General features: G+C 39.0%; 2 protein-coding genes across 2 annotated transcripts; both read right to left on the reverse strand.

Annotated features, from left to right (window-relative positions):
• Positions 1 to 567: 567 nt before the first annotated feature.
• LOC135081564 (CCR4-NOT transcription complex subunit 2) lies at positions 568 to 16,029 on the reverse strand. The gene is made up of 7 exons (XM_063976307.1): positions 15,919 to 16,029; positions 15,102 to 15,285; positions 12,819 to 13,007; positions 10,562 to 10,766; positions 9,847 to 10,011; positions 8,615 to 8,750; positions 568 to 712 (listed from the first exon to the last, which is right to left on the reverse strand). The coding sequence occupies exons 1-7, from the start codon at positions 16,012 to 16,014 to the stop codon at positions 638 to 640; spliced, it is 1,050 nt and encodes a 349-aa protein (XP_063832377.1). The 5' UTR covers positions 16,015 to 16,029; the 3' UTR covers positions 568 to 637.
• A 1,242-nt stretch (positions 16,030 to 17,271) lies between these two features.
• Positions 17,272 to 27,458, reverse strand: LOC135081563 (regulator of gene activity-like). Its single transcript, XM_063976306.1, has 3 exons — positions 27,083 to 27,458; positions 20,982 to 21,080; positions 17,272 to 17,512 (listed from the first exon to the last, which is right to left on the reverse strand). Exons 2-3 carry the CDS (start codon positions 21,075 to 21,077, stop codon positions 17,276 to 17,278), a joined length of 333 nt encoding a protein of 110 aa, XP_063832376.1. The 5' UTR covers positions 21,078 to 21,080; positions 27,083 to 27,458; the 3' UTR covers positions 17,272 to 17,275.
• Between the last annotated feature and the right edge of the window lie 246 nt (positions 27,459 to 27,704).

Raw genomic sequence — 27,704 nt, forward strand, 5'->3', positions numbered from 1 at the left:
TGGACTCTTATTACGTCACATGTAACTGCTCTTCCACTACCACTATAGTTGGACAACACTGAAGACTGAAGTGTCCCAGCCGTGACCCAGCGCTACCATCCATCAATACTGAGTTATATCGGAAGAAAAAATCGGAACTATTAACTTATTATAGATGACCCACGCTGAACTGTCCCACCAAACTCAATGACAGGGGGGCGCTACCATCGTTCAACTATATGGTTTCCAACATGGCAAAAATCGGAACCAGCGATCCGGTATTGACGGTGGCGCCCCACTGTCAATGTCATCGATAGGACAGTCCAGTATTTTGGAACTATAGTTCCGATTTTTGCCACTTGACGTTTCAGAATCGCTTGACTATAAGCGCCATCCCTGTAGATATTGCAACGGGATTCAACAGCAGTCGTGCTCCTGCAGCGCTTTACGCCTGTAATTTGAAGGCACCCAATCCAATTCTTTTTATGTTACAGGAGACAAACGAGCAGACGGATCACCTGATGGTAAGTGATTACCGATTGGTAATATACCGGATGGTCTCCGGAGGTTCAGAAATAAATAAAAGCGTTCATTTTTTAAACTTGTACTTTTTATATAACAAAACTACATTAGGTGTGTGGCGCGCGGCGCGGGGACGCTACGTGAGCACGTGCGGCGGCAGCTGCGGCCGGCCCTCCAGCTTGCTGTAGTCCAGGTGGAATTCCTTCGCCACCTGCCGAGAAACAATAGTGGTTCAATATAATGAAGAGTATCGTATTTGCGCTCACCAGTTGGCAACACTATTGAGTAAGGTGCTGCTTGTTATTGGCAACGACAGTGGCGCCCTTTGGTGAGCGCTGAAGCGATAAGAGGACTGTCGTATTTGCAATTTAAGGGTAAGGCCCCATTGGTCCGTTGCGCTGCGGCAACGTATCGCATGAATTCAAATTCAAATTGTTTATTTGCCTACTAAGTGTACATTAAAGGTCTTATCATTAATACATGAGTGCTTATTACTTAGTTACCTAGTTAAGGCATTGCAAAGGTTTGATGGGAGGGCTACATTATTTATTTTTATAAATAAGTAAGTAAGTATGAGTGTTACATTAATATTAAATCAAATATTCTATTGAATATAATATATTATGTTATACAGGGTGTTAGGTAAATGGGTATATGAGCCGACACTAGCCCATGTTAACATGGTCATATAAATGGTATGGTGAAGTCAGAAATTTGATATCATCATTTTATTTTTTTTTATTTTCATACAAAATTAATTTTATAAAATTCGATTTGTATGAAAAATAAAATAATTAAAATGAAGATATAAATTTTCTGACTTCACCATACCATTTATATGACCATGTTAACATGGGCTAGTGTCGGCTCATATACCCATTTACCTAACACCCTGTATATAATATATCGTCAGTTGCAGGTTCACTTGGGGTAACTGACAAAATACAGTTTTTCAGTAGAGCCGTTTAAAGTTTTTTTTCGTCTTGAATCGGACATAACTTTTTTCCTATTTAACCTTTTTTGGATCTGTTTTTACAGAAATGCTTAGAATTCTACGCGGTTTTAGATTAAGAGCGTTGTCACATTTTTCATGCAGAAATCGAGAATTTGGCAGATTTCGAAATGATTTTAGTCATATAATTTATTGTTATAGCTTCTTTTGACTTATATCATCGTAATTATCATACGTTTTTACGGAATGTCTATTGACAAAATATCGTTCAAATTGGATTTTTGCCTACGAAAACAGCGAATTTCGAAAGCCCGATTTCCAGGTAACTCGCGAAGGCACAACTTTGAACTAATATTACAACAAACTTATTTCTAAGTAAGAAGATAGAATGTATTCATTAGAATAAGCATACCCTGAAGAAGAAAGTGTATTGAGAAAATTTTGATGTTTAATTCATTAAAATGCATTTTTATCATGTCTAAGATAGTCAAAATTCGAGAAAATTACTGCAAGAAAACAGGTCACATCTCATAATCTAAAAGTCATTTGGCAACATAAACTACTTTATACTTAAGAAGAAACATAGTACTATTATTGTGTGAAAAAGAAAAAATATCCATCTTCAATCTTCAAATGAAAAATTAATTTGAAAATACTATAAAATCGGGTGCATCAAATGGCATAAATCAGTCGTGCTTTGGCGCTCGTAGACGCCGGGTCTATGTCAGTTGACTGCCCACTGACGTATATGCGTCACGCGTGATTTTTTCGTAAATTGTAGTATGATTGAGTACTTTTGATCCGCAAGTATTTTTAATTTATTTGTTTAGGTAAATCGGACTTGTAATTTCTTTCTTTTCAAACTTTTTATTATTTTACTTACAGAATATGGGTAGAATAGATAAAAGATATTATTATGGTATCTGTTTGGTCAGGAAAAAATAAATGACTAATAAAAATTTTAACAGGGTGTCAAAACATTAGTCTATGCTATTGTGTTTCTACCAACATAAAATATACTCTTCCTTACTAATAAAAGTTCAATAGCGTCTGTATGGTCACACAACGCTTCGTCATGTTTTTCCGAAAGTTCAATTACTGACGACTGAATGAAAGAAATTGGTGCGTAACTATTCATCTGATATTAAACGTTTAGTAATAAAGGGGTAGGTCAGGTAAATGGCAAATCCACCAGCGGTCGCTCGATGACACTTAGACAAATAGTTTTATAAAACGTCAACTAAGTTGGTTAGGTATTTGTATTGTAGATACTTATACAAATGAACGTATAAAATGAGTTTATTTTTAAAAGTATAGGTACAGGGTGGAAACGATAAGTGATTTCACTTGATTTTTAATTATACAAGATATCGAGAAACTGTTTACTGTTCCTGTAAGTGCTTCATGAGCTCTTTAAAACAATAACAATAAATAGGTCAAAGAATAAACTGGATCTATGCGAAAATTCAATGTTTCCGAATTTCATACTAAATGTATGCTGCCAGCCATACCTACCATATTAGAAGTGTTAATTTTTTAAATTTAAATTTTTAATTGAGTAATATACAGGGTGTTAGGTAAATGGGTATATGAGCCGACACTAGCCCATGTTAACATGGTCATATAAATGGTATGGTGAAGTCAGAAAATTGATATCTTCATTTTAATTATTTTATTTTTCATACAAATCGGATTTAATCAAATTTATTTTGTATGAAAATTAAAAAAAATATGATATCAAATTTCTGACTTCACCATACCATTTATATGCCCATGTTAACATGGGCTAGTGTCGGCTCATATACCCATTTACCTAACACCCTGTATAATAATCAAACAACTAACTCGTAAATTGCATTCTTATTAAAATTATTTACGGAAAACATGATTTTAGGTTTAACTTGCTACAATATCATCAAGAGATACTAATTAATAAATACTAAATAAACAGATAAAGGGGACGGCATTAAGACACTTTGAATTCTCAGAAACCATTGATTTCGTGTTTGTTTGTAACTGTATTAAATGTATGAAAGCTGGAAATATAGGTTTTTTGAATAGATTCAGTTCGTTCTTAAACATATTATTGATGCCGTTTGCTAGGTCTCATGAAGCACTTTTTCAGTAAGTAACCATTTGTTCGACATCTTGTATACCTACTATAAGAAATATTCGTCATCCTTATTTGTATTAAATTTAATTAAAATACACTAAGGCTGAGATGCACTACCTAACTTTGACCCTAAACCCTAACTGACAATAACCGGTGTTTTATGTTAGACAGATTTTTGACATCCAAAATTTTGATGTCAATGTTAAAGTAAGACGGTGAAACACGGCCTAACAAATGTATCGTAGACAGTACTTTTTATTTTCTTCATAAATCTTTCTTTTCTTTATAAAGCTATCTACAAGCTTTTATTTTCTTTGACATCTGGAGTTGTAAAATCTTGCAACTTAAAATTTACTTACTTCCCGTTTTCCCATTGAGCTGAAATTTTGCATGTCTACACAGGCATGCAAAATTTCGTTTCATTTCGCACTAAATAATTTAATTTACGCGTGTTTTCATGCGATGGCCAAGTCAATATATTCATGTAAAACGTTAATGATTTCCTGGACTGGACTTGGTATTACATGGATCTCCCAACTTTTTACCGTAGAACAACTGAGTAGTGACACTTGGTTTTTTGACAAGTATTGTTTTTGATGGGTTTGTATTACAGAACGCATGTGTACTTAAGGCTTGGTATTTCTGCTAAAGTAGGTATTTTGCGCTGTCAAAATCTGCGCGCGCAATACTTCGCCGAAGACAGCGCGCCAAAGAGCTCTCGCGGCTACACAGTATAGAAATACGCAGTTTAGAAATACGCAGTTGGTTAGGTTAGGTTGACTTCCTTCCGTTCAAGCGTCACACTCACAGCACTTTCTAATACAAATCATATCCAAGTGATACAAATTAAAACAACTTTCAAAATTTTTGGGAATACATTTTAGAATCGAATAAATATAGAATATAACTGCCAAAGTAAACACGGTTCAAAGAGGTGTGGCGTCACCCGACCTTCCGGAAGTTCCGCGCCGGCTAAAAGAATTTCAAGATTACGTCACCCGACCTATCGGTAGATCCTCGGGAGCTTGAGCGATTGGAAAAACATTTTATGATCAGTTACTCGTAGTAGCGATATTATTTAGAGCTTGGATAATAAATTATAGTTGTTGCAATTCACAAAGCTTTGCATGTGGTTAATTACATTAATCAGTACACGCATCAATTTTGTTCAGTCTTTTTGTTTATTAATAAATAAAAATATCATACTAAAATTGCATACATATTTGTTTGTATTGGTCTGGGTGTTTTCTTTCCATAATTTATGTATAACGTATGTACGGGGCTCTGTATCGAAAATCACTATGAGCAATAAGCATCACACACGGTTACCTGGAGTGCGAAGATTCTTCCATCTTGCAGCGTAGACCTTTACCTACAGACCTTAGACAGTATTTTTGTGAAAATTCTTACGCATGGTGGAGGAAGGGACGCTCTAGACACTCAAGTCTACAAGGAGTCACATGAACTCCAGTTTTAAATCCGTTGACATCTGCTGCATCTGCCATCTTTTTGGCTAGAAGATTCTTCCATCTTGCAGCTTAGACCTTTAGCTACAGACCTTAGACAGTATTTTTGTGAAAATTCTTACGCATGGTGGAGGAAGGGACGCTCTAGAGACTCAAGTCTACAAGGAGTCATATGAACTCCAGTTTTAAATCCGTTGACATCTGCTGCATCTGCCATCTTTTTGGCTAGAAGATTCTTCTATAGTTCCAAAATACTGAACTGTCCTATCCATGACATTGACAGTGGGGCGCCACGGTCAATACCGGATCGCTGGTTCCGATTTTTGCCATGTTGGAAACCATATAGTTGAACGATGGTAGCGCCCCCCTGTCATTGAGTTTGGTGGGACAGTTCAGCGTGGGTCATCTATATCTTACAGCTTAGACCTTTAGCTACAGACCTTAGACAGTATTTTTTATTATTTATTTGTGTCAGTGTGCTCTTCTAAAGAGTGTAAGACGATTGTATGTAGGTACTATTAAAATGTAATTTTAACTCATTGGTTTTGTCTCATATTTGAGGAATGTACTATGTATCATGAGTAGAGTCTTTGTTTAAAAGGATGCGAACGATTTAAATTTCAATAGGTAGACAAAATGGATAATTTTTAATTATCAAAAATTTAAGCTTTCTCCAGTAACACTGATATTATTATACTGTGACTCATCAAAGTCATCATTGTCAAAAATATTGACAAATCGCGAACTGTCACGGCCAAAAAACTGACACGCGTCCGTCCTCCGTAAGCGCCACCGCGCGACTGATTGAGATTGTCCAAGCCGTCATGGACGATTTTTTCCACATTTTTTAACATAGTAACTAAATAAGACGCAATATAAAAATTTCATCCGTTAAAAGCCCTCAAGATATTTCTGAACTTTAGTTTAGTAAAAGATTTAGAATCTCAAATCGCTTATTTTAAAAATAAAACCATAAATAGAAAACGAATAGAGGTAACTTTGGGAATTTATTCTATCGAGTCAACTTCATCAAATCGTGTTTCCATCCGTTAATAGCCCTAGAAAATATCCTCAACTATGCCCAATAAAAATCTTAGAATTTAATTTTACTGTTTAGTACCTCAAAAATGAAAAATGAAAACCTCATTTTCGCCATTTTCTCTGCTACCCGGCCTTAATGGGATAACTGTTTAAAAACACGATTAGATAAATTTTGCTCTATGGGTAAAGTTACCTCTGATTTTTTAGCATTATACGACCGTGGTTTATAATAATAAATTCTATAAAATCACAATGATATCAGTATTTACCTCTTTGATTTCCTGACTTGTTTAGATTTACAAAAACTAAATATTTATAATTAACTTTTAGATAATAATTTGAATGGCGCTTACGATGTTTAGTTACGAGCTCTGATGGACACAGATATTATAGATAACGTTTAAAAAATGGCACGCTCGTTTTCATACATTTAATTCTATTTATTTAACCTATCCATATTTATATGCGGAAACGTCACAAAATCAGAATAAATTTTAATTTTTCCATCCCGCATCATAAAAACTAAAAAGTCAAAAGTAAAATTTAAATAGTAAATATTTTTCATAAACAAGCTTTTGATGCTGTAAAAAGAATAAAATAAAACATAAATTCTTTCAAACCCATCAACTTATTACTTTACTCAATTTAAAGATTAAGAACTTGTCGCGGGATTTACTAGTGTAAAAAATATATTAATTACGTAACTTGATTTTGCTAAAAGTCTGATCTGAGAAAAAATCAAATAGGTAAATTATACATTATTTATTTATTATTATGTATGATGTACTGTCTTAGGTACGATACAACTACGGATTAAGATCGTTTAGTCGACGCAGCGTTGAAATTGTACAGATAAATGCAGTTTGCGCACTCACTACGCGACGTCAAGTAATAAAAACCTAAAATTCGAACGCCAACTTTTTGCTACAACGCTCTTAAATAAAAAGAATTATCTAATATGTCTTAGTTAAGGAAATAAATTGCAGTTACACCAATGTATTTTTGTACTTTTGACAGTTACACTAATTTTGCACCATAGTTTTGGAAAAAACATAGGTCAAATTGGTGTAAGTACTGCCCAAATTAAAATAATTTGATGTATTTGCTGGGTTTTGTTTACTTAGTTGCTGTATAATTTATGTAAAAGTATTAAAAAATAAGAGAATTCATGAAAAAAATAACATTTTGTCGTTTTCTTTATTTTTTTAAATTTTTTATTAAAAGTAACTTTTATTTTATTCATTAAAAAATGTTAAATAAGCCAATAAAATCAAGAAAATATGTGTATTTAATTTTTTTAAGACAGAAATATTGAAATAACTAAAGTATTACTGTGAAACTAAGTAATTCCTATATTTTTTTAAGCTTTGACTTACCAATACCGTATTTAGCTCTACGGGGCAACTTAAACTGAAAACAAAATGGATTTAATTTTCCACCTCTATAAAGCAATGTTGAATTAAGGTCATGAGTACTACAACAGTAAAAGTAACAGAGTAACAACAGGTTAATGTTAGCAATGCGCAGTGACGCCTAGTTGGCTGAATAGTTGCTCAATTTCAATATTTTTTTTTTGTTGAGCTAACTTTAACTTCTTTAACTGATACTGCTGGTATAATAATAATGTAATATGCCTTAAAACTTTCTAAATTCCTATTTTATTTCATGTTATAAACCTTAGCAAATCAGTGTAATTGCAAAGTTTTGTAGCAAAATTTTTACATTATTACAGATACACCAATTCAACCTGGTAAAATTATTACAATGTCAGTTACACCAAAATTTTGAAGGAAATCTGAAAAGTTCACACCTGAAAATGTCCGTGTAATTGTAATTTTTTTAAAGCTAGAATTTTTTTACGTATACCATTCGAAAGAGCAGAAAAAACTAAGAAAAACTGTATATTTAACTCAAAAACCGTATTTTGTCAGTTACCCCAAGTGAACCTGCAACTGACGATATTTGCTAAATACTCAGAGCGCCATAATGAGGTATTTTAATAAAAAATTAAAAAGTATAAAAAGTTAGTTTGTTGTATTATTTATATGTTGTTTTATAGGGTTTGTTATTTAAATATTCGTCTAGTTTGTAGAAGCAGTTATTTATTAAGAATTGTTTTAGCTTGTTGTTAAAAATTATTATTTATATTATTATTATTAATATTTAAAAATATGGCATGAGTCATTAAAAATATATCGCTGCGACGCAGTGCAACGGACAAATGGGGCCAAACCAATACGTGAAAGACTCCCCATTTTCAACGCTGATTAATTCTTACAGCACCACAGTCGGGCTTTAGTAATATGCGCGTAGCGTAGACACATGATAAAAATTAAAGCTGCAAATCATTAGAGCGCGACAGCAATATAATTACACGCGAGCGATAAGGATGGGTCGCTTTGGGTCATTGTACGAAATTCTATCTGCTCGGCGACCGGACTTTACCTACAACAATCTAGCGGAAAGACAGGCGTCTTTTACCAAGTAATTTGTACCTATGCGCAGGCGCATACTAGAACCTAAAGCTGTATGAGTACGTACCTTGCGCCAGTTGTGCGCATCGAAGAAGTAGTAGGTGCCGCGCTCGTACGTGGAGGTCTTCTCGACCATGGGCATGCCGGGCGCTTGCGAGATCCACACCTTCTCCTCCATGTGATACCGCCACTCGCGGTTGTACCTGTGAAACGACATTACGTCACTATTAACAAACAAAACAGTACTAAAATGAGGGCTATCGTTTTAGCGCTCACCAGTTGGCGCCACTGTAGAGTAAGGTCCTGTCACTTGCTAGTAGCGAAGACAGTGGTGCCAACTGGTGAGCGCTAAAGTGGTAGGAGGACTATCGCATTTGCACTCATCAAGATGGCGCCACTGTAGAGTAAGGTCCTGTCAATCGCCAGGGGTGCCAACTGTTAGGTATAAAAACGATAGCGCTCATTAGATTAAGTCCGCGTTACTCCGAAAAACGTCATCCGAAGTTTCGAATGTTGCCATCTCTCTCACGCAAAGCGAGATGCTAGTACGAGGGAAGGTGACAGATAGACCCGAAACTACGTCAGCGTTTCGTAGTAGCCCTGTGCTGGTTCAGACGCGCGATAATCGCGCGGTTTTTGGGTGCTTCTCATTGGCAAGGCACTGAGGCAGTAACCGTGCTGTTACGTTTTAATGCAAATGTGCGAGAACTGCCCAGCAACCATGTGATTATCCCTGTCTGAACCAGGCCTTAAATTTCGGACCATAACGCCAGCTGCGGTTGCAGATTGGGACAAAAATTAATGAACAGTTGGTATGTTGTTCATTTAGTATCTAATCAACAGAGTATCAGCTCTTTAGGCGGTTATCACACTGCGCCGCGCTCCGCCGCGGAGCGCGTGATTTTCATATAAAAAATCACGCGCGCGGACGCGTTGTCAGTGTGAAGTGCCGCGCGTGTTTTCTATACAAACTGAGGTACTTGCATACAATAATTAAATCTGTCGCCCCGCGCTCCGCGGCGGAGCGCGGCGCAGTGTGATAACCGCCTAAGTATCGAGCTAGGTGTGATAGTACCTATGTACTTTACACATAATTCACTGGTGATTTTTGTTAGATGGTCTCAACTTCGTAATAATTGATGACCGCCAGATATTTACGTATAACTTGTATATTTATGACACTAACGTGTGGCCTAAGATAGACTGGGTTTTTATTTTCACTCTAGTTCCTACATGCTTTCTTTTCTTTTCTTTGTCCTATACACGCTGTGTATTTTAGGTACAAGTTCGTAAACTTACAGCTCAGCTGCAGCTGCGATTTGTAACACGTCGCCAACGAAGCAGTAGAACAAGTAAAACAATAGATCTTCCTTATATCGACTCAGTCGTAGCGGCGCCAGTTTTTCTCTGATGGAGCCATTTATCAGGTATTCGGGGGGTACGTGGTAGTCCATATCTTGTGGTCTGCAACGCAAAATAAACACAATTTAGCGTCTACTGTTTAGAAATTAATTATTTTAACATTTAATGGAAGAAATGTGATCAAATGGAAGTTGTTTTAGGGCGTGTTAATAACATGCAAGCGGTAGCAGTAGTTCTTAGTTAATTTCACAATGTTATTCTGACATTCATTTCGTCGACTGTGATTGGTGAAATATCAACCAGTCACAGCTTCTGAAATACAATCTGTCGTTATGAACACGCCCGTAGCGAGCTCAAAATAATGGAATAACAAAATAAATCGCAGAAACTAAATATAAAACATGCAATGGGCGATCGTAGTGATGATTCAGAACCGCCGCTTGTACCTACAACTACATGCACGATCCGTAGAAACGGCTCAACAAAAACAGATTCAACCCAGAAAAACATTTGCGATTTTTTTCTGAACTGAACACTGTCCCGTGGCCGAATCATGATGACAACGCGTACGACGGCGCTATCGCTTTCGCTCACCCAACTCGGATGAAGTTAGACGTTAAACCAAGCTTAGTATATCCTTTTAAAATCTTACCTACAAGGCGTATCCGCCCAGGGTCCAGCGAAGGTGAGATAAAGATTGTCAGGTGAGTTTAGATTCAATCCGAGCGCCGTGAGATCTTGACCTAGTGCCAGTGACACTAGACTGGGGTCAGACTCCGCTGCGCGAATAAACGTCAATAGTCCCACAATACCAAACTGATTCGGTATCATTGTCTCTGGTATATTCGTTACTTTGCCTAAAAAAACACATTCCTCTATCACAATAGCACGAATCATACACAATTTTAAATTTGATTTGAATGGTGAATACATTAAAGCTGCTTTTGCTATGAACGCTGTAGCCCTAATTGTTTGTTCGCTACAAATCAGGGCAACACAAGCCACTTTAACATATCTGCACCCGAGGCAATAATACACACCATAGAATTCCGTATGTGCTCCTTGACTGACAACTTTGGGAAGAAAAAACGAATGTCAGACAGGTTATTTCGACATCAATTCTAGGCTACTACATCAATACTTGAAATTTGAACCAATAAATATTGCATGCATAAATAAAAGCAGCTTTTTGCATGACATTATACTTATTGAATGAAATAGCGGGTAATGAGACAACATTGAAAGGTTTACGTTACTAATATTATTGCCTACAAATTATTTATTTCTTGTAAAAGTACCCCATATGGATCATCGAGGTAGTTTACACAAAATAAGTAATTAGTCCGATACATACCAAAACACGTCGACAATCACGCTCAAGTTATCATGTATTATGATATTAGGCATTTGTTACAATTAAGTGCGTGATTGTTAAAAATATGAATTATTTTAATCAAAATTAGTCTATAGCTGCCTTCTTGCAAGAACTATTTTAGCATGGGCTATATTGCCTATTGACATGAATGTAAAAACTTTCTTGTTTCATTACAATAAAGTCACGTCACGAAACGTAAAAAAGGACAGGTAATCCGTTACGCACAAGTAGACACCATTTCACCTGACTGCATTTTTACGTTAACTCATTTTTTGTTCGATCGTAAAGAGAACATCCCTAGATTATGAATTTAGTCACAAAGGGTCAATAGATTATGAAACTATGAATCTCATGAAAGTCCGCTATAACAATCACACTATTCTCGATGGCGGCTTGTATTAGAAATTCGCGTGTAATATGCTAGAGATGCTAAAAAATGTGTAAGTAAGTACATGAACTTTATTTTATGCAGAGCAAGGTATTTGACTGCAATTGCACCTGATGTTATGTGAGATGCAGTCTAGGATGTGGTACACACCTGTTCGGTAAATGTTTATTCACTCTCGCCTTGAAGAGGCCCAGAATCCCGGATTATAGGGGTTTGACATTTCTCAAAACTGGTTAGTGATTTATTATAAACTAGCGGCCGCCCGCGACTTCGTACGCGTGGACCTCGTTTTTTTACCCCCCTTAGTTCGTAAAATCTATTGTTAGAGATATCATGTCGATAGATGGCGTTTCACGGCTTCCCCCGCATGAATATTTAGATATTTTGTAGCATTTATTGAAATTTATTTGTCACATATCGTCGCAAATTATAGCCTATATGTTAATCTAGGTTATGAAAAATAATACTGTAAAGTTTCAACAAAATCCGTTCAGTAGTTTTTGCGTGAAAGAGTAACAAACATCCAGAAATCCACACAAACTTTCGCATTCATAACATTAGTAGGAAGGAGCGATTTAGTAGTGTTCGTATTAATTTAAAGCCTGGTCCGTGAGCACGTAGAATCCCGTCTAATGACCCCAAGCTGCCCATCCTTGTCGCTCGCGCGTAAATTGCTGTCGCGACTGTGCGACGCGCGCCCGCAGTGAGTGTGCGAGCGCGACAGCAACATAATTACGTGCGAGCGACAAGGATGGGCAGCTTGGGGTCATTGGGATTCTACGTGCTCACGGACCAGGCTTTACATGATTTATCTTATTTATTTTATTTGTTTTTTTATTTTATTTTATTCGGAAAACCAACAGCAATACAATACAAATAATGGGACCTTAAATTATGTATCTGCTTAGCCATTTATAGGTAATCGCAAATGGAAGTTAAGATGCAAATAGACCATATGCCATAGCAGACATTTATATAATTTACAAGTGAAAACTTAACAGTCAACAATACTTTTTAAGCGCCGCTGGAGTGGGAGTCGAAAAAGTTTGAATTGAATAATTTATTTATAGTAGTGGGGTTCGTTCGTTCGTTATAGTTCTTGCAAGCCGCAGCCGTCACCCCTCTACAAAACTCCCCGTTACTCACCGTCAGGCGACGTCTGTATGCCCTTCCGCGGCTTGTCGCCGTAGTCTGGCGGCGGATGCGGCGCGAGCGGCGGCGGACCGGGCGCCGGCGCCGGCGCGGCGCCGGTCGACGTGCCGGGTAGCGCGGGGAAGTCCTCTGAGGACATCGTGAACTCAGACTGCTCGGATGTCGGCTGCTTCACCATACCCACTGGAATGAGAGGGTGGGGCGTTAGTGAAATGACGCTTTAGGGCAGAAATTGCGTTAAGCGGGCACCCGCGCGGTTTCAAACAGTGCTACGTCGCGGGCACCCGCGCGGGGGACTTTCGTATGAAACCGCGCGGGCGTCCGCTTAACGCAGTTTCAGGGCTTAGCTTTGTAATAATCAAAAACTAATTATATTCAAAAATGTCGGTCGTTTCTATGACATTATCATCATCAGACATAGGACGTCCACTGCTGAACATAGGCCTCCCCCAATGACATAATTCAACAATATCTTAATAACAGATTGATATATTCTCATTTCTACGGTAAGGTTGCTTTGCGGAGATCTGCGCAGGCGCATACAAGTACAAACAAGAAAAACCAGCTACGGCGACAGCGTGTTCGTAAATACGTGGTCGCTGAATGAGGGCAGTTCGCAAGTTAAGTAAGACTAAGAACGCACCGTGGCCTGAGCAACCACTGCTTGGTTAAAACCCAAGCCCTGAACGTGAGGTTCACTGTGCTTCACTTACCGATTTAGAGCCGGGCGCCAATAGCGCGAGCAGTGAGCAACTTTTCGGATGGTCTATCCAGTTTCGTCAAGCAACAGGTGAATGCAGAGGACTCTCGACTTTAAATGCTGACCGTAGTGTTTAGAACTGTGCGGCGGCGATGCGAGCGCTTGGCAACTGTTTCGAATGGATTATGCTGTTTTTCCAACTTCGCCAGGGAATTTCTCAACTTTAATCGCATTCACCGTAGGGTTTAGAGCCGGGCGGCGGCGGCGCGGCCGTGGGCGCCTGGTCGCCGGCGCCGCGCGCCGTGAGCGACGGGAACTTGCTGAGGTCCAGCAGCGGCGGCGTGACGTAAGGTTCACTCTGCTTCACTCACCGTAGGGTTTAGAGCCGGGCGGCGGCGGCGCGGCCGTGGGCGCCTGGTCGCCGGCGCCGCGCGCCGTGAGCGAGGGGAACTCGCTGAGGTCCAGCAGCGGCGGCGTGACGTAAGGTTCACTCTGCTTCACTCACCGTAGGGTTTAGAGCCGGGCGGCGGCGGCGCGGCCGTGGGCGCCTGGTCGCCGGCGCCGCGCGCCGTGAGCGAGGGGAACTCGCTGAGGTCCAGCAGCGGCGGCGTGACGTAAGGTTCACTCTGCTTCACTCACCGTAGGGTTTAGAGCCGGGCGGCGGCGGCGCGGCCGTGGGCGCCTGGTCGCCGGCGCCGCGCGCCGTGAGCGACGGGAACTCGCTGAGGTCCAGCAGCGGCGGCGTGACGTCAGGTTCACTCTGCTTCACTCACCGTAGGGTTTAGAGCCGGGCGGCGGCGGCGCGGCCGTGGGCGCCTGGTCGCCGGCGCCGCGCGCCGTGAGCGAGGGGAACTCGCTGAGGTCCAGCAGCGGCGGCGTGACGTAAGGTTCCCTCTGCTTCACTCACCGTAGGGTTTAGAGCCGGGCGGCGGCGGCGCGGCCGTGGGCGCCTGGTCGCCGGCGCCGCGCGCCGTGAGCGAGGGGAACTCGCTGAGGTCCAGCAGCGGCGGCGTGACGTAAGGTTCACTCTGCTTCACTCACCGTAGGGTTTAGAGCCGGGCGGCGGCGGCGCGGCCGTGGGCGCCTGGTCGCCGGCGCCGCGCGCCGTGAGCGAGGGGAACTCGCTGAGGTCCAGCAGCGGCGGCGTGACGTAAGGTTCCCTCTGCTTCACTCACCGTAGGGTTTAGAGCCGGGCGGCGGCGGCGCGGCCGTGGGCGCCTGGTCGCCGGCGCCGCGCGCCGTGAGCGACGGGAACTCGCTGAGGTCCAGCAGCGGCGGCGTGACGTAAGGTTCACTCTGCTTCACTCACCGTAGGGTTTAGAGCCGGGCGGCGGCGGCGCGGCCGTGGGCGCCTGGTCGCCGGCGCCGCGCGCCGTGAGCGAGGGGAACTCGCTGAGGTCCAGCAGCGGCGGCGTGACGTAAGGTTCACTCTGCTTCACTCACCGTAGGGTTTAGAGCCGGGCGGCGGCGGCGCGGCCGTGGGCGCCTGGTCGCCGGCGCCGCGCGCCGTGAGCGAGGGGAACTCGCTGAGGTCCAGCAGCGGCGGCGTGACGTAAGGTTCACTCTGCTTCACTCACCGTAGGGTTTAGAGCCGGGCGGCGGCGGCGCGGCCGTGGGCGCCTGGTCGCCGGCGCCGCGCGCCGTGAGCGAGGGGAACTCGCTGAGGTCCAGCAGCGGCGGCGTGGACGTGTCGCCGCCCTCGCCGAACACCGAGTGGTAGTTGTTGCCCGCGTTGAACCGAGACAGGTTGCCCATACTCGACTGGGGATAGAGAAATGCGAATGATTAAAGACAAGTTTCTGAAATTTCGTACTTCGTTATAAAACAGGTTATGGTCAACTGGCCGTGTAATACATTTGTCACCAACCCCTACTCTTCCCGCGGGTGTCGTAAGAGGCGACTTAGGGACTACACATTAAACAGAAAACGGACAGCAGCGCTCTCTGATAAACATTAATCTTTTAAACTGCGATCTCCAACCCACCTGACAAGCGTGGAGATTATGGAGAAACCCTTTACTAAAGTGGAGGAGGCTCATAGTCCAGAAGTGGACTGTAAAGGGCTGTTGATGATGATGGTCAACTGAGAAGACCAGCCTGCTGCCAGCGAGCTGAGCCATGTCAGGCAGGGTACAATAGGGCCGCTCTAACACTTCCTTTGGATATCGTAAGAAGCAAAGTTGCCTCTAGTGAAAAATATACAAACATCAGCAGGCCCCCAATCATCTTAGCTGGCCAGCATAGAGTGTAAGCCAAATCCTCCATTTGTCTCTAATAAATAAAGAGACGGTCGTGCTCCTGATCGTGCTCAAGACAAAATACCTGATGATAGTTAACGTGTAACTTCCTCCGCCTTTGGGACTTTTTCCCCAATCTAATACCTACTCAAACTCACCATGGAATTGGAATTAGGTTGCAACAGCGTCGTCGGCATCGGCACCCGGCGGTCGGCGAAGGCCCGCTGGCCGAAGAGCGTGGAGCGCGATGCCATAGACGGCGGAGTGCCGGTATCTTTTACATGACTTACTTGACTTAAGGTCCTGTGTCCCCTAGATGGGGCAGAGGGCGTCCACAACACTCCTCATCGCGTTGGGTCTTGAGCTTCGCGTTTGATCTCGCTCCAAGTTTTGCCGATTTTCTTCGCCTCGTCTGCTACAGTGCGCCGCCAAGTTTGCTTAGGGCGACCAGTGCGACTACGTTCTTATCTTACGTAGTTAACGTGTAACTTGCTCCTCCTTTGGGACTTATAACCCCAATCTATTACTCAAACTCACCATGGAATTGGAATTAGGTTGCGACAGCGTCGTCGGCATCGGCACCCGGCGGTCGGCGAAGGCCCGCTGGCCGAAGAGCGTGGAGCGCGATGCCATGGACGGCGGGCCGCCAGTATCTTTAACGTGTAACTTCCTCCAGCTTTGGCAGTTTGCCAATATACTTCAAACTCACCATGGAATTGGAATTAGGTTGCGACAGCGTCGTCGGCATCGGCACCCGGCGGTCGGCGAAGGCCCGCTGGCCGAAGAGCGTGGAGCGCGACGCCATGGACGACGGGCCGCCAGTATCTTTAACGTGTAACTTCCTCCAGCTTTGGCAGTTTGCCAATATACTTCAAACTCACCATGGAATTGGAATTAGGTTGCGACAGCGTCGTCGGCATCGGCACCCGGCGGTCGGCGAAGGCCCGCTGGCCGAAGAGCGTGGAGCGCGACGCCATGGACGGCGGGCCGCCAGTATCTTTAACGTGTAACTTCCTCCAGCTTTGGCAGTTTGCCAATATACTTCAAACTCACCATGGAATTGGAATTAGGTTGCGACAGCGTCGTCGGCATCGGCACCCGGCGGTCGGCGAAGGCCCGCTGGCCGAAGAGCGTGGAGCGCGACGCCATGGACGGCGGGCCGCCAGTATCTTTAACGTGTAACTTCCTCCAGCTTTGGCAGTTTGCCAATATACTTCAAACTCACCATGGAATTGGAATTAGGTTGCGACAGCGTCGTCGGCATCGGCACCCGGCGGTCGGCGAAGGCCCGCTGGCCGAAGAGCGTGGAGCGCGACGCCATGGACGGCGGGCCGCCAGTATCTTTAACGTGTAACTTCCTCCAGCTTTGGCAGTTTGCCAATATACTTCAAACTCACCATGGAATTGGAATTAGGTTGCGACAGCGTCGTCGGCATCGGCACCCGGCGGTCGGCGAAGGCCCGCTGGCCGAAGAGCGTGGAGCGCGACGCCATGGACGGCGGGCCGCCAGTATCTTTAACGTGTAACTTCCTCCAGCTTTGGCAGTTTGCCAATATACTTCAAACTCACCATGGAATTGGAATTAGGTTGCGACAGCGTCGTCGGCATCGGCACCCGGCGGTCGGCGAAGGCCCGCTGGCCGAAGAGCGTGGAGCGCGACGCCATTGACGGCGGGGCGCCGCCGGGCATCGCCGTGGAGTTGCGGCCCGGCGATAGCGCGCCGCCGAACGTCGGCGTCACATGACCGGACACCTGGAGGGAACAGTGTTTATTAAACGTTGACGTCACATAACTATAGTCTGGTCCGCGAGCACGTAGAATTTTGTCCAATGACCGCAAGCTACCCATCCTTATCGCTCGCGCGTAATTATGTTGCTGTCGCGCTCGCACACTCACTGCGGGCGCCCGTCGCACAGTCGCGACAGCAATATAATTACGCGCGAGCGATAAGGATGGGTAGCTTATCGCACGTTCATAATCAAACCGTCACTATACGAAATTGGCAGAAATTGAGTTAACAACGCCATCAATCAGAGCTCCGCGAAAAGTGCATGCTGTAAAAATCCCACGCTTAAAACTCAAATAGTTCGGCAGATATCACTAGTGTCGTTATGGAGTTTAATGGGGAAACCGGCATATGTTGTGAGTAACAGTGACACGTTTTTAGTAGTGACGGGAACTGGACGGGACGCCGTGATAGTTATGTGGACTCTGTGTTGAAAAACGTCATGTTTAGCATAAAGACGCTTTTACTCCAAATCATTAAGATAAGTCACAATAAAGTAATACGAAAAACGCCTTAAAACAAAAAGTGACAATATTTCTCTTACATTTTTAAGAAAATTGTTCCATCACTTCGTAGAATATTGTGTTTATCCAAATTGTGTAATATTAAAACAACAAGAAAGATTTTTAAATGATTAAGTAGTTATAATTTTTTTTAACAGCTAACAAAAATGCCACCAGTCAATCCAAACACTAGTAAAATCAAAATAAATTATCAAGGTAATTACTACTTTATCTAGCGTTTGTGGACTATTTATTTATTTATTCGATCACCAAGAAGGCTACATTGAGGCTTCACAAAAGTAACTATAAAGAAATGAAAATGCCTTGGATTCGATCGAGATCTGAGCAGTGCTACAGTCTCTCCAAGCAACGGTGCCAAATTGACTATAGATACATCGAAGTGTTGAAAGGCTTGTACGAAAACGCCACAATGTCGGTTCGTCTCCAGGATCAGGACTCGAAACTCATCCAGTTGCAGCAAGTGGTGAGACAGGGAGACGTCATAATATCTCCGATACTGTTCAACACGGCCCTGGAAGATGATTTCAAGCTTCTGGACTGGAGCGGATTCAGCATAAATATCAACGAGTACATCATCCACCTTCGATTTGCGGACGATGTCGTAATCATGGCTGTGACTGTGGAAGATCTAGGCATAATGCTCGATGGCCTAAGTAGAGCCTCTCAACAAGTGGGCCTGAAAATGAATATGGACAAGACAAAATACATGTCAAATGTCCATGTAGTATCCACTCATCTGGAGACTCTACACTCGAAAGTTTGTTGACAATTTATGTATACCTGGGACAAACAGTCCAGTTACGTAGGTCCAACATCGAGAAAAAGGTCAATTGACGATTGGGCATCCAACTCGGCTGGGCAGCGTTCGGGAAGCTTAGTGATATTCTCACGTCCGAAATACCGTAGTGCCTCAAGACAAAAGTCTTTGATCAGTGTGTGTTGCCAGTGATATTTTATGGATCTGAGAGGTCACAAAAAAGGTGATGGAGCGTGCGATGCTCAGTTAGTTTCCCTATGTGATTGAATCAGAAATGAGGAGATCCACAGGAGAACCAAAGTGACCGACATAGCCCGCAGAATCGCTAAAATCAAGTGGCAGTGGCCGGGGCACATAGCTCGCAGAGGTAATGGTCGCTGGATAATGATCTAGAATTTAAACCTACTTCTCTGAGCCCTTTTCCCATGAAAAATCACTATCTAGTTCGTCAAGTTCATCGAGGTCATCAAGTTCTTGTTGTTTAAAGGCTGCCTGAACAAAAGAGTACCTTATTTTCTAAGAAGTTGATTTATGTGATGTAATTTTATAGTAATTTCATGTGTGTAACGTATTTATTTCTGATCGAGAATTTACATTTATTACTGTTACCATAGGTACCACTTAATCCAAATTATAAAGTTTTAAGTTCATTAAAATTACTGATTTTTCTATGTTAGTTTTATTTAATAATAATCATTTTTTAATCTTTCATCGTCAAATGTATATGAAAATAGTGACATTTCTACCGGAATTAATAATACAACATTAACACGTTTTTAATTGAAAACTGTCACTGTCTCAATTTTAGTGGAAAAGTGACACTATTTTTAGGGAAAAAATTAAATATTAAATAAACCATTATGATAATTTGAAAGATAATTATATTCCCGTAAAAGCCAAACAAGCCACTACTGGTATTTAACAAAAAACAAAACATTTAAGAACATTTTGCACACTTTGCAAAGGTTTTAAAATTGAGAATGTTACTAGGTATGCAAAATCACTTGAAACCTATGTTACAGTTAAGCTTTTACATTTACAAATACATTAGTTTTTATTTCATTCAAAAATACCCAGTATTTATGATTTTATAGGCATTCAAAGTTCGCTTAAATATTGAGTTCCGCCGACGGTCACGTGACCCCGTGTGACGTACATTCACAGCGTCCGCTCACTAGAAAACGGATATAAACATACTTAAATATATTTTTTTTTGTAAATACAAACTTATTATACATATTAACACCCAGACCCATCACAGAAATTAAAATTGAACCAAACCCAAACTTGATGCGATTGTGTCGTTTTATTGCGAATTACCTTCCAGCTCCATCATTAGACCCCGATTACTATATAGAATTAAAATACCCATCAATACAAAACGAACGAGCCCAAACTCGATGCATTTAAGTCGTTTTATTATAGAGTTCCTATGGCCACCTTCCAGCTCCATCATCAGATCAGCTCCATGTCATCATAATATTGCATGGTCATCCAAATCACATGTGTTTGCGAAATTTCAGCTTAATCGGTTGCCTGGAAGTGGGTCTTAATTCAGTTTGCAAGATTCCACCCATACAAATATGAGCCAGTCGTTGTAATATGACGTCACGCGCATAAAATGGCGGGCCGGCCGCCGCCCGCACTTTTAAAATTCAATATCTTGGAAACTAATTAACGTATCGAAATAATTCTTTCACGTGTATTTTTTATTTTTAACAGAGAATACAGAAAGCTAAAAAACAAAATTAGTGAACATTCTTCATTTGAGTATTTCAAATGCTTTTCCTGAAAAATCGACTTTTTTGTATAGTGACAGTTTGATTATGAACGTGCGTTATGCTCACAGACCGGGCTTAAGATACATTAAATAATATGAAAATATAGCTAATTAGATAATTTATTTACTTCTTTGTAAGATCTGTCTATAGAGGAGTAGTAGCCAAAACAAATTTGAACATTATCTGAATTTATTGTGAACAATCCTTACTAGATAATCTAGCTACAAACTACTCTGAAAACCATTTTAACTCTATCTTTACAAGACACAAAGTGGTCAATGTAAATGACTTCCTTCGAAAGAAAAAAGAAAGGTACACAGTTGAACCTTGCTCTGTAGTAGCTGTAGACTGTATATTTTATAAAGTTTCTCACCCCTGAGACCAGACCGCGCCCTCCCACGCCACCCACACCGCCCACGCCGCCACTAGCTAGGCTTCTAGGGGCTTGCTGGAAATTCAAGTTTGCCATAACCTGAAACATTGTACGAAGACATTACTACAGTGTTCAATAAAGAGTGTAAGAGCTTGGTCTAGACACGCGGGCGCAGCGAATTTTACTCAAACATATGAAATCTTATTCGAGTGTCTATAGTGCAGCCTGGCAAAGCACTAAGGCCTGGTTCAGATAACGATATCTCGCGGTTGCTGGGCAGTTCTCGTACATTATACCTACATCAAAATGTAACCGCCTCAGTGTCTCGCCGTTGAGAACCACCCAGAAACCGCGTTATCGTGCGTGTCTGAACAAGGCCTAAGACAGATTGGAAAACCAGTTACTTCAGTTAATTGAACTGCATATTTCAAAGAATAATTAACAATAAAATATGTTACGATGAAAACTACATTTACTTATTTTTCTGTATGTAATTATGTTGGCAATTAGAACTAAGTATAGTTTAGTGACAAACTAAGATATTGCGACAAAAGTTATTGAAGTTAGAGATTGTACTACTACACCACTAAAGAAAGTTTAACTTTTTGTGATGCTCAGTCTGTGCTAAATAAGTTTCACCAACTTAACAAACTCACAGCCCAAAATCAAGATAAAATAACAATAAGTAAGCTCTTAATGCATTTGAGTAAATTTCGCACATAAATAGGACACAAATAACCAGTTATCTCAGAAAAAATACTTCTGGAGGCAAAGGTTACTTAGTAATGTCACATAAAAGATAAGTTTTATTTGTTTACAAATAACATTGCATGACATTTGTTGATATGACTGCGTAACTAGAAATCAAACTCCAATGTTCATTTTGAGTTTCAGGTCATCTTTGGGACATTCAGAATATGCATTGGTATTTAAAAGTCAAAGGTCCTAATCGTATCCTCCATAAAAATTATTCACAATAATACAAGCATAGTCAAATTTTCAATTTGAGTCACTACAAAAACAATTTTTAATTAGATTTACAGAAAAAACCAAGGGGAGAAGACAAAATTACATATTTTCCTTGTTAGAAATCACAGAAAGTGACAACCGAAATATAATTTTACATACTCAAATTAACACTGGACATTATAATAAGTAATGTGAAAGTTTTACTTGTATTGTGAGCTCACATGTGTATTATTCTAAACAAATATACTTTCATGCAACTACGACTTTCTATTACAGCTATTTAAAACTATTTACATGACATAGCATCCCTTATTTTGTTACAAAAAAGAGACAATATTTTACTAATAGTTCTGTTTACTAAAAATATTAATAACTAGTTTATGCAAAACCTTATAATGATGCTAAAACTACCAAACGGACCTCACTAGTGTTGACTGCAACTAGTATACTTTGACAGCTGTATAAATGTTGACAATATTGTTGTATTACCTTGCTAATAAAATTATGTAAATCTTTCTTAAAATGCATTAAAGTAATTTTATTTTACCTAATTTAATTGAGGTTTGTAGGAAATTGGAAAACTGGTTCATTTGTACATTACATTACAATATAATCCATATTTGTAATGCTTATTACAATGATTTTCTCTTTCAACACTAACATGCCTCTTAGATTTTATTTTTATAAAATATTCAGAGATAATTTATGTTTTTAATGTGTTTACATCATTGCTTAGCTACCAGTGCAATCAAGCAGTAATTTTGTAGGCCAATATTCAAATAAACAACTGTTTAAATTATCAATCTGTGTTTATTTATACATAAAAAGCCTTTCGAAAAATATATTATCTTTGTTTTTATTCATACAATCTACATATCGTCCATTTGCGACGACACTGTGATATATCAAAAACAGTGGTTTTCCAGAAAACGACTTTTTAACTTTTGAATGACCATAACTCTTAAAAGAAGGTTAGGATTACCTAATTGTGTATGAAACGTTTAAAGATTAACTATTAATAAATTTAAATATTTATAGTAAGACATAAATTTGCGTCTAAATTGATGAAATTATAGCGATTGAAAAAAAAAGAGACAACTTATCACATTGTTCTAGTAAAAACATAATATTTTGAAGATGGTAAGTTCAGTTGTCACGTTGAAGATGATGTAAAAAATTATATTTATATAAGTCATTATTTAGATAAAACGTTGATCTTGAAAAATTTTATTTTATTTTAATAACATTACAATCAGTAAAAATGAGGTAATTATTGGAACAGGCGAATATTTCGCTTTGCTATGTTAAATTGCACTTATAAAAATATTATCAAAGTAGACAGACAGTTGTATACAGTGTGAGTCACGTTAAAGTGTACATATGAAAATAGATGAAACTAGACCTATTTTTATCGACAAAAAAGAGGTCAAAAATTTTTTGAGATTTTTTTTTATTTTTTTATAGAATTTTTTTTCTTCCAATTACTTATTGTAAAGAAAACGTAATAACTTTTAAACTAAGAGGTATATCCTGATAAAATAAAAACAGTAATAATGCTAAATAACAGGCGATACTAAAAAAATACATAAAATACACAAAAAATGCCAACAAATAATAAAAAATGATACTTTTTGAAAAAAATCTGCTTAAAAATTCGTATTTTTTTGGTTATTTGATAAATTTCTCCAAAAAATGCCCCTATAACAGGTGGTTTTTATTACTTTTTATTATTCTCTATCGTATTAATTTTGTAAAACCAAAAATCGCATGTCTCTATCCCTATCACAACATTTGCTATGATCCTTTGAACAAAGGCCTGCCACCACATTTTTCTCCGCTCCAGGTAGAGACAATTTTAATTTTAACTAAAATGCTTATTTTACTTCGAAATCTTTTGTTTTTATTTGAAATCTAACTTGTCTTTATCAAAATTACAAATCTCGAGCCACTTTCAGTTTCGTTGTTAACGAAGCGTTGAATGGCGCGCCCGGAGAGGCTTAGTTCAAACGATCATTGCAAACGTTGTGATAGGGATAGAGACATGCGATTTTTGGTTTTACAAAAGTAATACGATAGAGAATAATAAAAAGTAATAAAAACCACCTGTTATAGGGGCATTTTTTGGAGAAATTTATCAAATAACCAAAAAAATACGAATTTTTAAGCAGATATTTTTCAAAAAGTATCATTTTTTATTATTTGTTGGCATTTTCTGGGTATTTCATGTATTTTTTTAGTATTGCCTGTTATTTAGCATTATTACTGTTTTTATTTTATCAGGATATACCTCTTAGTTTAAAAGTTATTACGATTTCTTTACAATAAGTAATTGAAAGAAAAAAATATCTATAAAAAATTAAAAAAAAATCTCAAAAATTTTTTGACCTCTTTTTTGTCGATAAAAATAGGTCTAGTTTTACTTTAATTCATATGTACACTTTAACGTGACTCACACTGTATATACAATATTAAGCTCACATTAAGTTTTCTTATTCTAAAAACTAATGCTTATCAAAATAAACGAAAAACTCTCAAAAGTAAAATCTCGTAAACTACTCCAAAAAAAAACACAGTACTTAAGAGAAACTGTACTAAGTAGGTATGTATATTGTATGTATGCAGAAGAAAAAATTGTAGGTACCTACTAGGTTAGTAAATAGATATTTTATAACAGACTAGTTATGACAATCTAATCCTAAAATTATCAACGCAAAAATCGCCGTCCCCGGCGAATAAAATGGCAAACATGCGACATTTTGGTACCTTTTCGGGTGTTTTAATTTTTTATACTTATTTAAAATTAAATTTATAAAAGATAATTATTTAAACAATGTATTAACAGAGAAAAATAACAACCACTATTTATAAATAATGTAGCCATTTTATTGGCGTAGTTTTTCTGAAATAGTTATATAGCAATATTATTATACAAAACTATGTTGCGCCCGCCAAAGTATATTTGGGCAATAAGCGATAAAGTAAAATTCAGTCAATTGTTGATGATCTGTAATTACATTAAAACATTAATATACCTTTTTTGCAGAAAGCAAAACATAGCCAATAGAGCTAAGTAATATTGAATAATTACATAATAATAAATAAATAAATATCTGGGGTCATCCAACGCATTGCTGTTCTAGCATACTTCTACTGATAGATAATTTTGTTAGCTATCGTCTTAGATTAAGCTAATCTAAGGCTATCGTATGATAATATAAAATATTTTGCTTGTAGTGTCTGTAAAAACAGACAGTCGTATAAGTATGTTTTATTTGCACTGTATTACTAGTATTTGAACTATTCTTCAAAACGAATGTATGTTTATCAGTCTACATCTACTCGTATTAGTTATTAATATTATTAATTACCGACGTTATTGTAGCTCAACGAGACCTTTCACAGTGCTCACATAGCGCTGTTAGTCATGTTGTCGGATTAGGTTGTGGAATTCCTTCAAGCAGTGCATCGCCACAAATGTTAACCTTTGCTTTTTCGCATTGCTAGTCCCCATCTGTAATGATATCTGGACTTTAGTATTACTGTTTAGCGTATACAACGTGACAAGTAGATATACCATTCAATTTCAATAACATGCATTCTGCAATAACAGAACATCAACAAATGACCTACAACATATTTCCATTATAGGAAAAATTTTCATCATCTACAACGTTACTAGTTAAGATGTCCCGATGATACTTCGATTTTCTTACAAGAATAACGTGACATATAAATAATTTCTCTTTTACTTTGCTTTTTGTTTTACAAGAACATTGTGATAAGTATGACATGCCACATTGTCGAATAAAATAAACATATTTTAAAAACTTACCTTTGTCATCAATACCGCGGTATCCTCGAGATGTCACGTTTTTCTTAAAAACAAAGAGGACCTCACATCTCAAAGCGCAGGTGGCAACTGAACTGTCACAGTGTCGAAGCTAACTATATCGCCGAACGAGCCAGCGCTATAACGTAATATTTTGTTTCTTTCTCTCATAGTATTGTTGTTTTTGGAGTAACAAATACCCTGTTTTTGGAGATAAAAGAACCCAAGATCGCGGTTCAGAATTTCGGTAAAACAAAAAATCGTATATCTCGAGATGTCACAGTGTCGTCGCAAATGGGCGATATCTACAAATGCCTTTTATCTATTTACAATGATTAATGCTGTTTCAACTATCTACGCAAAAGTAAGGCAATAAGAATGGATATAATATTCTGGTGTAAAATAACTGCTTACACTAAAATAATGTACTTTCAGTAGCTAATCTTAAATTTCAATTCATATAAAGTGAATGTACCAACACTACTGAGTAAAATTAATTAGTACCTTGAAAAATATTCTTTTAAATACCTACATTTCATACAGCCAATTAAATGCTTTCTTAAATATCTTCTATTTTCACAATGAGTACACAATTTCTTAACCTCTTGGCTGGACATGGATATTGCGGAATTGGTTTTTGAAGTCATGTACACACCCTGAATGATAAACTGATTAATCGGGTGCATTTAGCAATGGCTATGTTACAAAACACACAACTACAGCACACTCTAATCTGCTTGTACTGAATGAAAAACGAGGACTGAATGCCTAATAATGGAATATTTACATTGATCAAAAAATGTTTGAAAACTACACATTCTGGGGCACACAACCAGAAATATGTTCACTACTATGGAAGTACTTCACAATGTGATAATACTTATTGCTAAAATAATACAGTCAATGAAGTAAATGACTAAAGTTTAATGTAAACAAATGTCAAACTATTTTGAACTAACCTAACATTTGAAAAACATAACATTCAAGCAAGTGTTAACAGCTCAGTCATTTCATCATACAGTTAGCATGGAATTAGTCCACAAATAGCAACTTGGATTAGCAAAGAATCCTCAATAAGATCAGCAGTTCCATTGCATTGAAGATCATGAAATGACACGAACTGCATGCACCCTATATTATACGCGTATATATTATAGATAAACAAGATAACAGTAATTACAATAACATAATAGATGCATAAACAGTTATACCATTATTTTACAATGGTTATTTCGTCCCCTGTCAAACAATGGCGACCCTGATGTTTTAGATTTCACTTGCTTCAAGAAACATGAATATTTACCTAATGTGTCGACGTCAGTCCTTGTTCCACTATTTCAAGACACGTATGGATGGTTCATAATCGAGTATTCTCGGCAGAAACAAATAAATCCACTCTAATGAAATAAACAAAAGTTTGTTGACTGTTCAATTTAGAAGACGATCTAGATGCGTTCAAAATTTCATACACGAACTAAAAACATTCAAATGACCGTCTCTGTCATCAAACACTGCTATAAAACGCTGAAAACTTTATACATCTTTACGTCACTAATAAATATTTTAATAATTTCACTCAGTTTTGTCGAACGCCACATTACCCTAAACAACTGGCGGCCATATTGTTAAAAGCGGAAGTTAAAACATAAATCATATTCGATTCTAATAACTTAGCTTGTTCGAATTGCCCATTCTACTACATAAAAATATTTATCAAATTAAAATATTATTATTTACATATAATAGAATAATTATAACTACAAAATAGTAGAATGTTTTACTAAACAACATATATAAGTAGCACTCTTGACTCGACCGCAGTCATGTAATAAAGTTGCTATAATCAAAGAAGTTTTAGGTAAATAGTAGAAAATTAGTAGAGGTAATAATTTAATTATCATAAACATCTAATCTAAAGTTCACAA

This window comes from Ostrinia nubilalis, chromosome 20 (genome assembly GCF_963855985.1).
Source record: "Ostrinia nubilalis chromosome 20, ilOstNubi1.1, whole genome shotgun sequence".
Lineage (NCBI taxonomy): Eukaryota > Metazoa > Arthropoda > Insecta > Lepidoptera > Crambidae > Ostrinia > Ostrinia nubilalis.

Bases quoted from the DNA above. Each gene is read 5' to 3' on its own strand.
- LOC135081564 (XM_063976307.1), bottom strand. From the start codon at position 16,014: ATGGCATCGCGCTCCACGCTCTTCGGCCAGCGGGCCTTCGCCGACCGC. The intron at 15,286-15,918 runs GTGAGTTTGAGT...CTCTATCCCCAG, and splicing joins AACCTAATTCCAATTCCATG to TCGAGTATGGGCAACCTGTC. The intron at 13,008-15,101 runs GTGAGTGAAGCA...CTCTCATTCCAG, and splicing joins GCCCGGCTCTAAACCCTACG to TGGGTATGGTGAAGCAGCCG.
- LOC135081563 (XM_063976306.1), bottom strand. From the start codon at position 21,077: ATGGCAAACTTGAATTTCCAGCAAGCCCCTAGAAGCCTAGCTAGTGGC. The intron at 17,513-20,981 runs GTGAGAAACTTT...TGTTCCCTCCAG, and splicing joins GGCGCGGTCTGGTCTCAGGG to GTGTCCGGTCATGTGACGCC.